General features: G+C 46.1%; 1 protein-coding gene across 1 annotated transcript in view; it reads left to right on the top strand.

Annotated features, from left to right (window-relative positions):
- The window catches only part of slc43a1a (solute carrier family 43 member 1a), a 38,178-nt gene that overhangs the window by 21,461 nt on the left and 4,013 nt on the right, over positions 1–12,704 (top strand). The window contains exons 6-10 of the mRNA XM_038993789.1: positions 8,943–9,035; positions 9,213–9,346; positions 11,077–11,192; positions 11,291–11,437; positions 12,092–12,124. Of these exons, the coding sequence (XP_038849717.1) occupies positions 8,943–9,035; positions 9,213–9,346; positions 11,077–11,192; positions 11,291–11,437; positions 12,092–12,124 (523 nt within the window). The remainder of the gene's footprint in view (positions 1–8,942; positions 9,036–9,212; positions 9,347–11,076; positions 11,193–11,290; positions 11,438–12,091; positions 12,125–12,704) is intronic.

The following is a 12,704-nucleotide window of genomic DNA, read 5'->3' as shown; positions in this document are numbered from 1 at the left end:
CTATATACCAGGCGGTGTCAGAGGAAGGCACTAAAAATTTAACAGTTAATCAAATGGCTTTAACAGTTAATCTCCCCTGACTATTTGCATTGACCCCCCCCCTCCCCCCTCCCTTTTTACGCTGCTGCTACTCACTGTTTATTATCTATTCATAGTCATTTTATCCATACTTACATGTACATATTACCTCGACTAACCTGTACCCCCACACATTGACTCGGTACCACTACCCCCTGTATATTTTATTCTAAAATGGATTAAAAAAATACAGTTGAAGTCGGAAGTTTACATACACTTAGGTTGGGGTCATTAAAACTCATTTTTCAACCACTCTGCAAATGTCTTGTTAACAAACTATAGTTCTGGCAAGTCGGTTAGGACATCTACTTTGTGCATGACACAAGTCATTTTTCCAACAATTGTTTACAGACAGATTATTTCACTTAACATTCACTGTATCACAATTCCAGTGGGTCAGATGTTTACATACACTAAGTTGACTGTGCCTTTAAACAGTTTGGAAAATTCCAGAAAATGATGTCATGGCTTTAGAAGCTTCTGATAGGCTAATTGACATCGTTTGAGTTAATTGGAGGTGTACCTGTGGATGTATTTCAAGGCCTACATTCAAACTCAGTGCCTCTTTACTTGTGTCACGTTCCTGACCTGTTTTCCTTGTTTTTGTATGTGTTTAGCTGGTCAGGGCGTGAGTTGGGGTGGGCATTCTATGTTATGTGTTTCTATGTTGGGTGAATTGTGTTGCCTGATATGGTTATCAATTAGAGGCAGGTGTTTGACGTTTCCTCTGATTGAGAACCATATTAAGGTAGGTTGTTCTCACTGTTTGTTTGTGGGTGATTGTCGCTGTCTCTGTGTTTTGTTGCACCACACGGTACTGTCTCGTTCGTTCATTCGTTTTTCCTGTTCGTGCGTTCTTCGTTTTATGTAGTTCTCATGTGCAGGTCTGTTTAACGTCGTTTGTTGTTTTATAGTTTATTCAAGTGTTTTGGTAGTTTGTCTTGTTATAATAAATCATTATGTCTACCTACCTCGCTGCGTGTTGGTCCGATCCATGCTCCTCCTCGTCTGAGGAGGAGAACGACTTCGACGACCGTTACAGAATCACCCACCAACAAAGGTTCAAGCAGCGGGGTAACGTGCAGCAGGAGAGGATTCATGGACATGGGAGGAAATATTGGACGGTAAAGGTCCATGGGCACAGCCAGGAGAATATCGCCGCCCCAAAGCAGAGCTGGAGGCAGCAAAAGCGGAGAGGCGGCGTTTCGAGGAGCTAGCTCTGCAGCAGGAGCCGGATCTGGGTTACACCACTTGGGAGGAAATAAACAGGTGGTCGGTTGACCCAGGGAGAGTGCCGGAGCCCGCCTGGGATTCCATGGAGCAATGTGCGGAGGGATACCGGTTAATGAGGTTAGCACGACGGCGCGGTAAGAAGCCCGTGAAGAAACCCCAAAAATTTCTTGGGGGGGGGGGGGCTAAAGGGTAGTGTGGCGAAGGCAGGTAGGAAACCTGCGCCCACTTCCCATGCTTACCGTGGAGAGCGGGAGTACGGGCAGACACCGTGTTATGCGGAAGAGCGCACGGTGTCTCCTGTACGTGTGCATAGCCCGGTGCGGGTTATTCCACCTCCCCGCACTGGCCGGGCTAAATTGAGCATTGAGCCAAGTGCCATGAAGCCGGCTCAACATATCTGGCCTCCAGTACGTCTCCTCGGGCCGGTGTACATGGCACCAGCCTTACGCATGGTGTCCCCGGTTCGCCTACACAGCCCAGTGCGGGTTATTCCACCTCCCCGCATTGGTCGGGCTACAGGGAGCATTCAACCAGGTAAGGTTGGGCAGGCTCAGTGCTCAAGGGAGCCAGTACGCCTGCACGGTCCGGTATATCCGGCGCCACCTTCCCGCCCCAGCCCAGTACCATCAGTGCCTACACCACGCACTAGGCTTCCTGTGCGTCTCCAGAGCCCTGTTCCTCCTCCACGCACTCTCCCTGTGGTGCGTGTCTCCAGCCCAGTACCTCCAGTTCCGGCACCACGCACCAAGCCTCCTGTGCGTCTCCAGAGCCCTGTACGCACTGTTCCTTCTCCCCGCACTCGCCCTGAGGTGCGTGCCCTCAGTCCGGTACCACCAGTTCCGGCACCACGCACCAGGCCTATAGTGCGCTTCGAGAGTCCAGTGTGCCCTGTTCCTGCTCCCCGCACTAGCCTTGAGGTGCGTGTCTCCAGTCCGGTACCACCAGTTCCGGCACCACGCACCAGGCCTACTGTGCGCCTCAGCAGGTCAGAGTCGGTCGTCTGTCCAACGCCGCCTGCACTGCTCGTCTGCTCAACGCCGCCTGCACTGCTCGTCTGCCCAGCGCCGTCTGAGCTGCCTGCCTGCCCAGCGCCGTCTGAGCCATCCGTCTGCCCAGCTCCGTCTGAGCTGCCTGCCTGCCCAGCGCCGTCTGAGCCATCCGTCTGCCCAGCGCCATCTGAGCCATCCGTCTGCCCAGCGCCATCTGAGCCATCCGTCTGCCCAGCGCCATCTGAGCCATCCGTCTGTCCCGAGCCGTCAGAGCCGCCCGTCTGTCCCGAGCCGTCAGAGCCGTTCGTCAGTCAGGAGCCGCTAGAGCCGTCCGTCAGTCAGGAGCCGCCAGAGCCGCCAGCCAGTCAGGAGCCGCCAGAGGCGCCAGCCAGTCAGGAGCCGCCAGAGCCGCCAGCCAGTCAGGAGCCGCCAGAGCCGCCAGCCAGTCAGGAGCTGCCAGAGCCGCCAGCCAGTCAGGAGCAGCCAGAGCCGCCAGCCAGTCAGGAGCCGCCAGCCAGTCAGGAGCTGCCAGAGCCGCCAGCCAGTCATGAGCCGCCAGCCAGTCATGAGCCGCCAGCCAGTCATGAGCCGCCCGCCAGTCATGAGCCGCCCGCCAGTCATGAGCCGCCCGCCAGTCATGAGCCGCCCTCCAGTCATGAGCCGCCCTCCAGTCATGAGCCGCCCTCCAGTCATGAGCTGCCCTCCAGTCATGAGCTGCCCCTCAGCCCGGAGCTGCCCCTCAGTCCGGAGCTGCCATTAGTCCGGAGCTGCCCTTCAGTCCAGAGCTGCCTCTCTGTCCGGAGCTGCCCTTCAGTCCGGAGCTGCCCCTCTGTCCTGAGCTACCTCTCTGTCCTGGGTTACCTCTCTGTCCTGAGCTACCTCTCTGTCCTGAGTTGTCTCCTCTATTTAGGAGGGGCCTTGGTGAAGGTTCCTGGACCAGGGTCGGGGGCGAGGGTCGCCACTCAAGGGACGCTAAGGAGGGGGACAAAGACAATGGTGGAGTGGTGTCCTCGTCCTGCGCCGGAGCCGCCACCGCGGACAGATGCCCACCCAGACCCTCCCGTTGAGTTTTAGGGGTGCGCCCGGAGTTCGCACCTTGAGGGGGGGGTTCTGTCACGTTCCTGACCTGTTTTCCTTGTTTTTTGTATGTGTTTAGCTGGTCAGGGCGTGAGTTGGGGTGGGCATTCTATGTTATGTGTTTCTATGTTGGGTGAATTGTGTTGCCTGATATGGTTCTCAATTAGAGGCAGGTGTTTGACGTTTCCTCTGATTGAGAACCATATTAAGGTAGGCTGTTCTCACTGTTTGTTTGTGGGTGATTGTCGCTGTGTCTGTGTTTTGTTGCACCACACGGTACTGTCTCGTTCGTTCATTCGTTTTTCCTGTTCGTGCGTTCTTCGTTTTATGTAGTTCTCATGTGCAGGTCTGTTTAACGTCGTTTGTTGTTTTATAGTTTATTCAAGTGTTTTGGTAGTTTGTCTTGTTATAATAAATCATTATGTCTACCTACCTCGCTGCGTGTTGGTCCGATCCATGCTCCTCCTCGTCTGAGGAGGAGAACGACTTCGACGACCGTTACAGCTTGACATCATAGGAAAATCAAAATAAATCAGCCAAGACCTTGTAGATCTTGTAGACCTCCATAAGTCTGGTTCATCCTTGGGAGCAATTTCCAAACGCCTGAAGGTACCACGTTCATCTGTACAAACAATAGTACGCAAGTATAAACACCATGGGACCACGCAGCCGTCATACCGCTATATCGACATAACCTGAAAGGCCGCTCAGCAAGGAAGAAGACAATGCTCCAAAACCGCCATAAAAAAGCAAGACTATGGTTTACAACTGCACATGGGGACAAAGATTGTACTTTTTGTAGAAATGCCCTCTGGTCTGATGAAACAAAAATATAACTCTTTGGCCATAATGACCATCGTTATGTTTGGAGGAAAAAGGGGGAGGCGTGCAAGCCGAAGAACACCTTCCCAACCGTGAAGCACGGGGGTGGCAGCATCATGTTGTGGGGGTTCGTTGCTGCAGGAGGGACTGGTGCACTTCACAAAATAGATGGCATCATGAGGTAGGAAAATTATGTGGATATATTGAAGCAACATGTCAAGACTTCAGTCAGGAAGTTAAAGCTTGGTCGCAAATGGGTCTTCCAAATGGACAATGACCCCAAGCATACTGGAAACACTTATCTCCCTCACTAGCTTTAAGCACCAGCTGTCAGAGCAGCTCACAGATTACTGCACCTGTACATAGCCCATCTATAATTTAGCCCAAACAACTACCTCTTTCCCTACTGTATTTATTTATTTATTTTGCTCCTTTGCACCCCATTATTTCTCTCTACTTTGCACATTCTTCCACTGCAAATCAACCATTCCAGTGTTTTACTTGCTATTGTCACGTTCCTGACCTGTTTTCTGTTGTTTTGTATGTGTTTAGTTGGTCAGGGCGTGAGTTGGGGTGGGCATTCTATGTGTTGTGTTTCTATGTTGGGGTTAATGTGTTGCCTGATATGGTTCTCAATTAGAGGCAGGTGTTTGACGTTTCCTCTGATTGAGAACCATATTAAGGTAGGCTGTTCTCACTGTTTGTTTGTGGGTGGTTGTCTTCCGTGTCTGTGTATGTCGCACCACACGGGACTGTTTCGTTGTCGTTCGTGTATGTAGTCTGTTCCTGTTCGTGCGTTCTTCGTGTTTTATGTAAGTTCACATGTTCAGGTCTGTCTACGTCGTTTTGTTGTTTTGTAATCATTTCAAGTGTTCTTCGTGTTTCGTCTTGTTTAAATAAATATCGTTATGTCTGCATACAACGCTGCATTTTGGTCCGACCCTTACTCCTCCTCCTCGTCCGAGGAGGAGGCATTAGACGAGCGTTACAGCTATATTGTATTTACTTTGCCACCATGGCCTTTTTTTTGCCTTCACCTCCCTTATCTCACCTCACTTGCTCACATTGTATATAGACTTATTTTTCTACTGTATTATTGACTGTATGTTTGTTTTACTCCATGTGTAACTCTGTGTTGTTGTATGTGTCGAACTGCTTTGCTTTATCTTGGCCAGGTCGCAATTGTAAATGAGAACTTGTTCTCAACTTGCCTACCTGGTTAAATAAAGGTGAAATAAAAATAACTACTTCCAAAGTTGTGGCAAAATGGCTTAAGGACAACAAAGTCAAGGTATTGGAGCGGCCATCACAAACCCCTGACCTCAATCCTATAGAAAATGTGTGGGCATAACTGAAAAAGCATGTGCGAGCAAGGAGGCCTACAAACCTGACTCAGTTACACCAGCTCTGTCAGGAGGAATGGGACAAAATTCACCCAACGGGAAGCTTGTGGAAGGCTACCCGAAACGTTTGACCCAAGTTAAACAATTTAAAAGAATTCTACGACAGGGAATTTTACTAGGATTAAATGTCAGGAATTGTGAAACTGAGTTTAAATGTATTTGGCTAAGGTGTATGTAAACTTCTGACTTCAACTGTATATAATAATTAATCAATCTACACACAATACCCCATAATGACAAAGCGAAAACAGGTTAAGAAATTGTGTTAAAATTAGAAACAGAAATACCTTATTTACTTATGTATTCAAACCCTTTGCTATGAGACTCGAAATTGAGCTCAGGTGCATCCTGCTTAAATGGATCATCCTTGAGATGTTTCTACAATTTCATTGGAGTCCACCTGTGGTAAATTCAATTGATTGGACATGATTTGGAAAGGCACACACCTGTCTATATAAGGTCCCACAGTTGACAGCGCATGTCAGAGAAAAAAAACAAGTCACAAGGTCAAAGGAATTGTCCGTAGAGTGCGAGAGGTTTGTAATCGAGGCACAGATCTGGTGAAAGGTACCCCAAAATTTCTGCAGGATGTCCCCAAGAACACAGTGGTCTCCATCATTCTTAAATGGAAGAAGTTTGAAACCAACAAGACTGTGGAAAAAGTGAAGGGGTCTAAATACTTTCCGAATGCACTGTACACCATGATAACCATGGTAGCAATTGAAAGGGAACAGTTTGGAGATTATGTGAAATTATTAGACCAAAAGGTGAGGACAACAGTTCACCTGACACAAGACTGAATCCAAACATTGTTGATTTGATGTGCATTTTATATTTACAGGAAATCTGAAAGTACTCTGATACATTCAGTAACATGAAAAGCATATTCCTGGAAAATGTGGGGTATGTGCAACATAAGACAAAAATGACAAAGTAATTTCAATGCACTTTTATGAGTCAAAGGAGTCTTCAACTAAGTCTTAGCTCTGTAGTTGAGGAACTAGAGCAAGCACACTTGTAGTTGTTTTGGTTTGAACAAAAACCTGCAATACCGCCATCACACAATTACTGTTGTTTTACGCAATCTGGGTCAGGTGGGAATCATGTGAATGCTTGTTCTAAAGCCAACATGACTAGCTATGTTATAAAAGATGATATTACAGTGTTAGGCTTTCACAATGCAGTTCAGAGAAACAGATCGTAGGTTTGGTGAGCATAGAAAGGAGTCATGTGTGCATTCAGCTGCTTGTGCCGCGGCGAATCTTCTTTACAATAGACAAACATGGGCTCAGTCTGTACAGAACAACCCAGGGTTTGACTCCATGTCATCTTGTAACTGTACATCAAATATAGTGATCATAAACGTTGACACTGTATATGACATGAGTTTTATGATATGGACTCATCTTTCAAAATACATAGACTCCTCTTAATCTACAGCATTTCCCTCACACAGACAACAAAAAATTAGCAAAATTTGCCCAGTTAGCACTAGCAGTAGTGTTGTCACTAAGCCAGTATCATGATACTAGGAAGTAAGGAAGCAAAGGAAACAAAACATGAAGCGGACAGTTTGTTTTTAGGAAAACAGTCCTAATGTTGGAAAAAAAACTGTGAAGCGCAGAGACAGAGCTCTGATGTCATGTAAAGCATGTTACTGTACAGCCGCTGTGTTCCAATTCAGGCGTTTATCCGTGCTCAAATCTGCCATTTTTTGTGCGATTCTACATGTAAGACCGGTTTGCACTCAGTTCGCAAAGTACTCTCGGCAGGCAAACACTATTGGTGTGTCCGAGCCCTTCGATAGAGAGGAAGAGACTACTAATCAGCCATGGTTTAGTGCTTCCTGTAAACTCTAGAGAGAGAGGAGGCCTACAGCTGTATATTCTCCTTCTTTAGGGACCCTAACATCGACTCAAGTACACGTTTTGTCTCACTCCATCTTTCTCCCCCCCCTCTTTCTCTTTGTTTCTCTCAGACACATTTGCTTTGTCAGTCATCACACACTTTTCACAGCTTTTCTATCTATCCTAGAATGTATTTTCATATCCGTGTAACATTTCCAGTAATTCCCATGTACCTGACAGTAAAACCAGCTGGGTCATTCCTCTCTCCTAAATTCACGTGTTTCCACGGACCCTGGCTGGCCAAAAAGGGAAGTCACATGTGCCTGAAGGACATGCGTTAAATGTCTGCTTTCTAGGCTTCTGTCAGAGAACCGGTGGGAATATCGCCTCCTGCACACACACACACACACACACACACACACAGAAGCCAAGACGCTCTCAGTCTCACTGTGCTGTACAGTTACAGGCAAAGGTCAAGACTGGCATTGAACACGGCTATACTAACTTTACTTTGACATTTGTAAGAGATACAATCTTCTCTGTGTTTTTTTAGCACATGGCCCCTCTCACTAGCATTCCCAAAATCCGCCAGAGATCATCCTGGTTTATCTGTAGTGTTACACGTTGTCTGCGCCAGGATGTGAAATATTTGCCTTCTAGGAACCCATCAATGAGGACGGGTGTTTCAGGTGTCTTTTACTAGTCCAGTGTCATGTCGGAACACGGCCAGGAACAGTTTTACCATGTGCTCGCCGGCAGTGGAGGCTGCTGAGGGCAAGACGGCTCCTAATAATGGCCAGAGTGGAGCGAATGTAATGGCATCAAACACATGGAAACCATTTGTTTGATGTACACTACCGGTCAAAAGTTTTAGAACACCCACTTATTCAAGGGTTTTTCTTCATTTTCACTATTTTCTACATTGTAGAATAATAGTGAAGACATCAATGAGATAACACATATGATTCCAGAGAATGCACATATAATTCCAGAGAATGTACAGAGCATTGTCGTTAATCACATGGCTGATGGATGGTTGACTAGTAGAGAAAGTCTGTGCTGAGAATGGCCCAGCTCATGAACAGTACTCGTAATGAATATCATTGGGTCTCAATAAAGGATGTAATAATGCTTCACTCCTTCTGCCTCTATGAAATGTCTATTATTAACTTTATTAAACTTTTTTAAATGATCAGAAGTATTTTCAGTATGATAAAACTTCCTCTGCCAAAGTGGTTCTGTAGATACTGTACTGTAGTAAACCCGTGTCGGGCTTATATTTTACTCAATACCTTTGTGCTCTCTGCTGGTGAGCTTGCATTACTGCACTCCTAATGCACTCAGTCAAGACTTTCCTAATGCAGTGTGTCTGTTCTCCTATTGTAGCAATATGTATTGATTGTGGTCAAATGATCAATGTTTGAGACGGTTCATGAATGTATCCCTCTCTCTTTCTTCTTCATCCCCTGTTCCCCATCCCTTTCTCCCTCCAGATACCCAACATGTTTGGCAGTCGGACCTCCACCATCATGTCTCTGATGATTGGCTCCTACGCCTCCTCTGCCGTCACCTTCCCGGGAGTCAGGGTAAACATGATGATGTCGTCAGAGATGGACACACATTTGTTACTGTTGCCTCGTATCACTCATACAAATAGAATACATGTTCAGCCTTCATATGTTATGTGAAGAAGTCAATGAAGTGTCCAAAGTAAGTTATACTTTTCTCTACTAATAACATCCCATGTTCTCTCCCTCTGTAAGCTGATCTATGATGCGGGCGTGTCGTTCCGGGTGATTATGTGGGTGTGGTCGGGTCTAGCAGGCTTCGTCTTCCTCAACTGTTTCTTCAACTGGCCAGTGGAGGCCTTGCCCACGCCGGACGAGGTCGACTACATGTCAGTACAACACTGAAACAACATTACTACTACGTCAGAGCACTAATTAAAAAATGGCTATTATAATATGTTTTATCATAACACTTCTGTAATGCTGAACAATATAGATAGTTGAATTCGGAAGTTTACATACACCTTAGTCATATACATTTAAACTCAGTTCTTCACAATTCCTGACATTTAATCCTAGTAAAAATTCCCTGTCTTAGGTCAGCTAGGATCACCACTTTATTTTAAGAATGTGAAATGTCAGAATAATAGTAGAGAGAATGATTTATTTGAGCTTTTATTTCTTTCATCACATTCCCAGTGGGTCAGAAGTTTACATACACTCAATTAGTATTTGGTAGCATTGCCTTTAATTTGTTTAACTTGGGTCAAACGTTTCGGGTAGCCTTCCACAAGCTTCCCACAATAAGTTGGGTGAATTTTGGCCCATTCCTCCTGACAGAGCTGGTGTAACTGAGTCAGGTTTGTAGGCCTCCTTGCTCGCACATGCTTTTTCAGTTCTGCCCACAAATTTTCTATGGGATTGAGGTCAGGGCTTTGTGATGGCCACTCCAATACCTTGACTTTGTTGTCCTTAAGCCATTTTGCTACAACTTTGGAAGTATGCTTGGGGTCATTGTCCATTTGGAAGACCCATTTGCGACCAAGCTTTAACTTCCTGACTGATGTCTTGAGATGTTGCTTCAATATATCCACATAATTTTCCTACCTCATGATGCCATCTATTTTGTGATGTCCCTCCTGCAGCAAGCCCCCCCACAACATGATGCTGCCACCCCCGTGCTTCACGGTTGGGATGGTGTTCTTTGGCTTGCAAGCCTCCCCCTTTTTTCTCCAAACATAATGATGGTCATTATGGCCAAACAGTTATATTTTTGTTTCATCAGACCAGAGGACATTTCACCAAAAAGCAGTGGCTTCTTCCTTGCTGAGCGGCCTTTCAGGTTATGTCGATATAGGACTCGTTTTACTGTGGATATAGATAGTTTTGTACCTGTTTCCTCCAGCATCTTCACTGTTGTTCTGGGATTGATTTGCACTTTTCGCACCAAAGTACGTTAATCTCTACGAGACAGAACGCGTCTCCTTCCTGAGCGGTATGGCGGCTGCGTGGTCCCATGGTGTTTATACTTGCGTACTATTGTTTGTACAGATGAACGTGGTACCTTCAGGCGTTTGGAAATTGCTCCCAAGGATGAACCAGACTTGTGGAGGTCTACAATTTATTTTCTGAGGTCTTGGCTGATTTTCCCATGATGTCAAGCAAAGAGGCACTGAGTTTGAAGGTAGGCCTTGAAATACATCCACAGGTACACCTCCAATTGACTCAAATTATGTCAATTAGCCTATCAGAAGCTTCTAAAGGCATGACATAATTGTCTGAAATTTTCCAAGCTGTTTAAAGGCACAGTCAACTTAGTGTATCTAAACTTCTGACCCACTGGAATTGTGATACAGTGAAATAATCTGTCTGTAAACAATTGTTGGAAAAATTACTTGTGTCATGCACAAAGTAGATGTCCTAACCGACTTCCCAAAACTATAGTTTGTTAACAAGACATTTGTGGAGTGGTTGAAAAACGAGTTTTAATGACTACAACCTAACTGTATGTGAACTTCCGACTTCAACTGTATGTGAAAACATGATCATGTTACCATACTGAAATCCAACATAAGAATAACCGAAGCAAATAAACAACTTTCTTTATTTTCCTCCTCAGTAAGAAGTTAGCATTGACTGATGTGTCTGGAGACCATAAGGGGGTGGGGGAGAGTTTGAGTCAGAAGAATGGAGACCTGAAACACTCCACTGAGAAACTCCCAGCCGTAGCACAGAGTGAGTCAAGAACACACACCTGAAAACAGAACGCTGCTCTTGCTCACAAACACATTCAATGTACCCATATTAACTGTCTGCCCAACTCTCTCTCTCAGACACCATTCCATTCCGTAGGTCCGTGTTCTCGCCCATCTTCCTGTGGAGTCTGGTTACCATGGGGATGACCCAGCTCAGGATCATTTTCTATATGGGTGCCATGAACAAGATGCTGGAGTTCCTCGTCACCCACGGCAACCCTTACTGTGAGTAACAAACTAGCCACACCAACTGACAAACCAGACCATGACAGTAAACTGACAAAACAAACTAACTGACAGTCAACTGACAAACCAGACCATGACAGTCAACTGACAAACCAGGCCGTGACAATCAACTGACAAACCAGACCGTGACAGTCAACTGACAAACCAGACCGTGACAGTCAACTGACAAACCAGGCCGTGACAATCAACTGACAAACCAAACTAACTGACAGTCAACTGACGAACCAGACCGTGACAGTCAACTGACAAACCAGACCGTGACCGTCAACTGACAAACCAGACCGTGACCGTCAACTGACAAACCAGACCGTGACAGTCAACTGACAAACCAGACCGTGACAGTCAACTGACAAACCAGACCGTGACAGTCAACTGACAAACCAGACCGTGACAGTCAACTGACAAACCAGACCGTGACAGTCAACTGACAAACCAGGCCGTGACAGTCAACTGACAAACCAGACCGTGACAGTCAACTGACAAACCAGACCGTGACAGTCAACTGACAAACCAGACCGTGACAGTCAACTGACAAACCAGGCCATGACAGTCAACTGACAAACCAACACACTATCATGATTCCCTCCATGTAAATGTGTTCTAATCAAGTTGTCCTGTCCTTTCTTTCCTTAGCCTCTGTTTTGATCGTCGAGGCAGAGGAGAAAGGTGAGAAATGTCTCCTGGTGAAAGTGTGCGTCCTTGTCATGTGTATGTGTGTGTGTATGGGTGTGTGATGATCATCCCATGTCCTCCATCATTTGATCTAAAGATATTATGAATAACCAGACACTGACAATGATTTACAGTGTTTGAGAATCAGTATTTATTGGCATAATGTGGGACTAGCGATATTTCAATGTCTTAATTGTTGCTGAGCATCTGTTAAAGAAACATAAACTCAGCATAAAAAGAAACGTCCCTTTTTCAGGACCCTGTCTTTCAAAGATATTCATTGTAAAGGGTTTAAACACTGTTTCCCATGCTTTTTCAATGAACCATAAACAATTAATGAACATGCACCTGTGGAACAGTCGTTAAGACACTAGCAGCTTACAGACGGTAAGCAATTAAGGTCACAGTTATGAAAACTTAGGACACTAAAGAGGCCTTTCTACTGACTCTGAAAAACACCAAAAGAAAGATGCCCAGGGTCCCTGCACATCTGCGTGAACGTGCCTTAGGCATGCTGCAAGGAGGCGTGAGGACTGCAGAAGTGGCCAGGGCAATAAATTGCAATGTCCGTACG

The sequence above is a fragment of the Salvelinus namaycush genome, chromosome 5, assembly GCF_016432855.1.
Source record: "Salvelinus namaycush isolate Seneca chromosome 5, SaNama_1.0, whole genome shotgun sequence".
Lineage (NCBI taxonomy): Eukaryota > Metazoa > Chordata > Actinopteri > Salmoniformes > Salmonidae > Salvelinus > Salvelinus namaycush.
The sequence above is the reverse complement of the archived record's forward strand: the minus strand, read 5'-3'. Positions and strand labels throughout refer to the sequence as shown.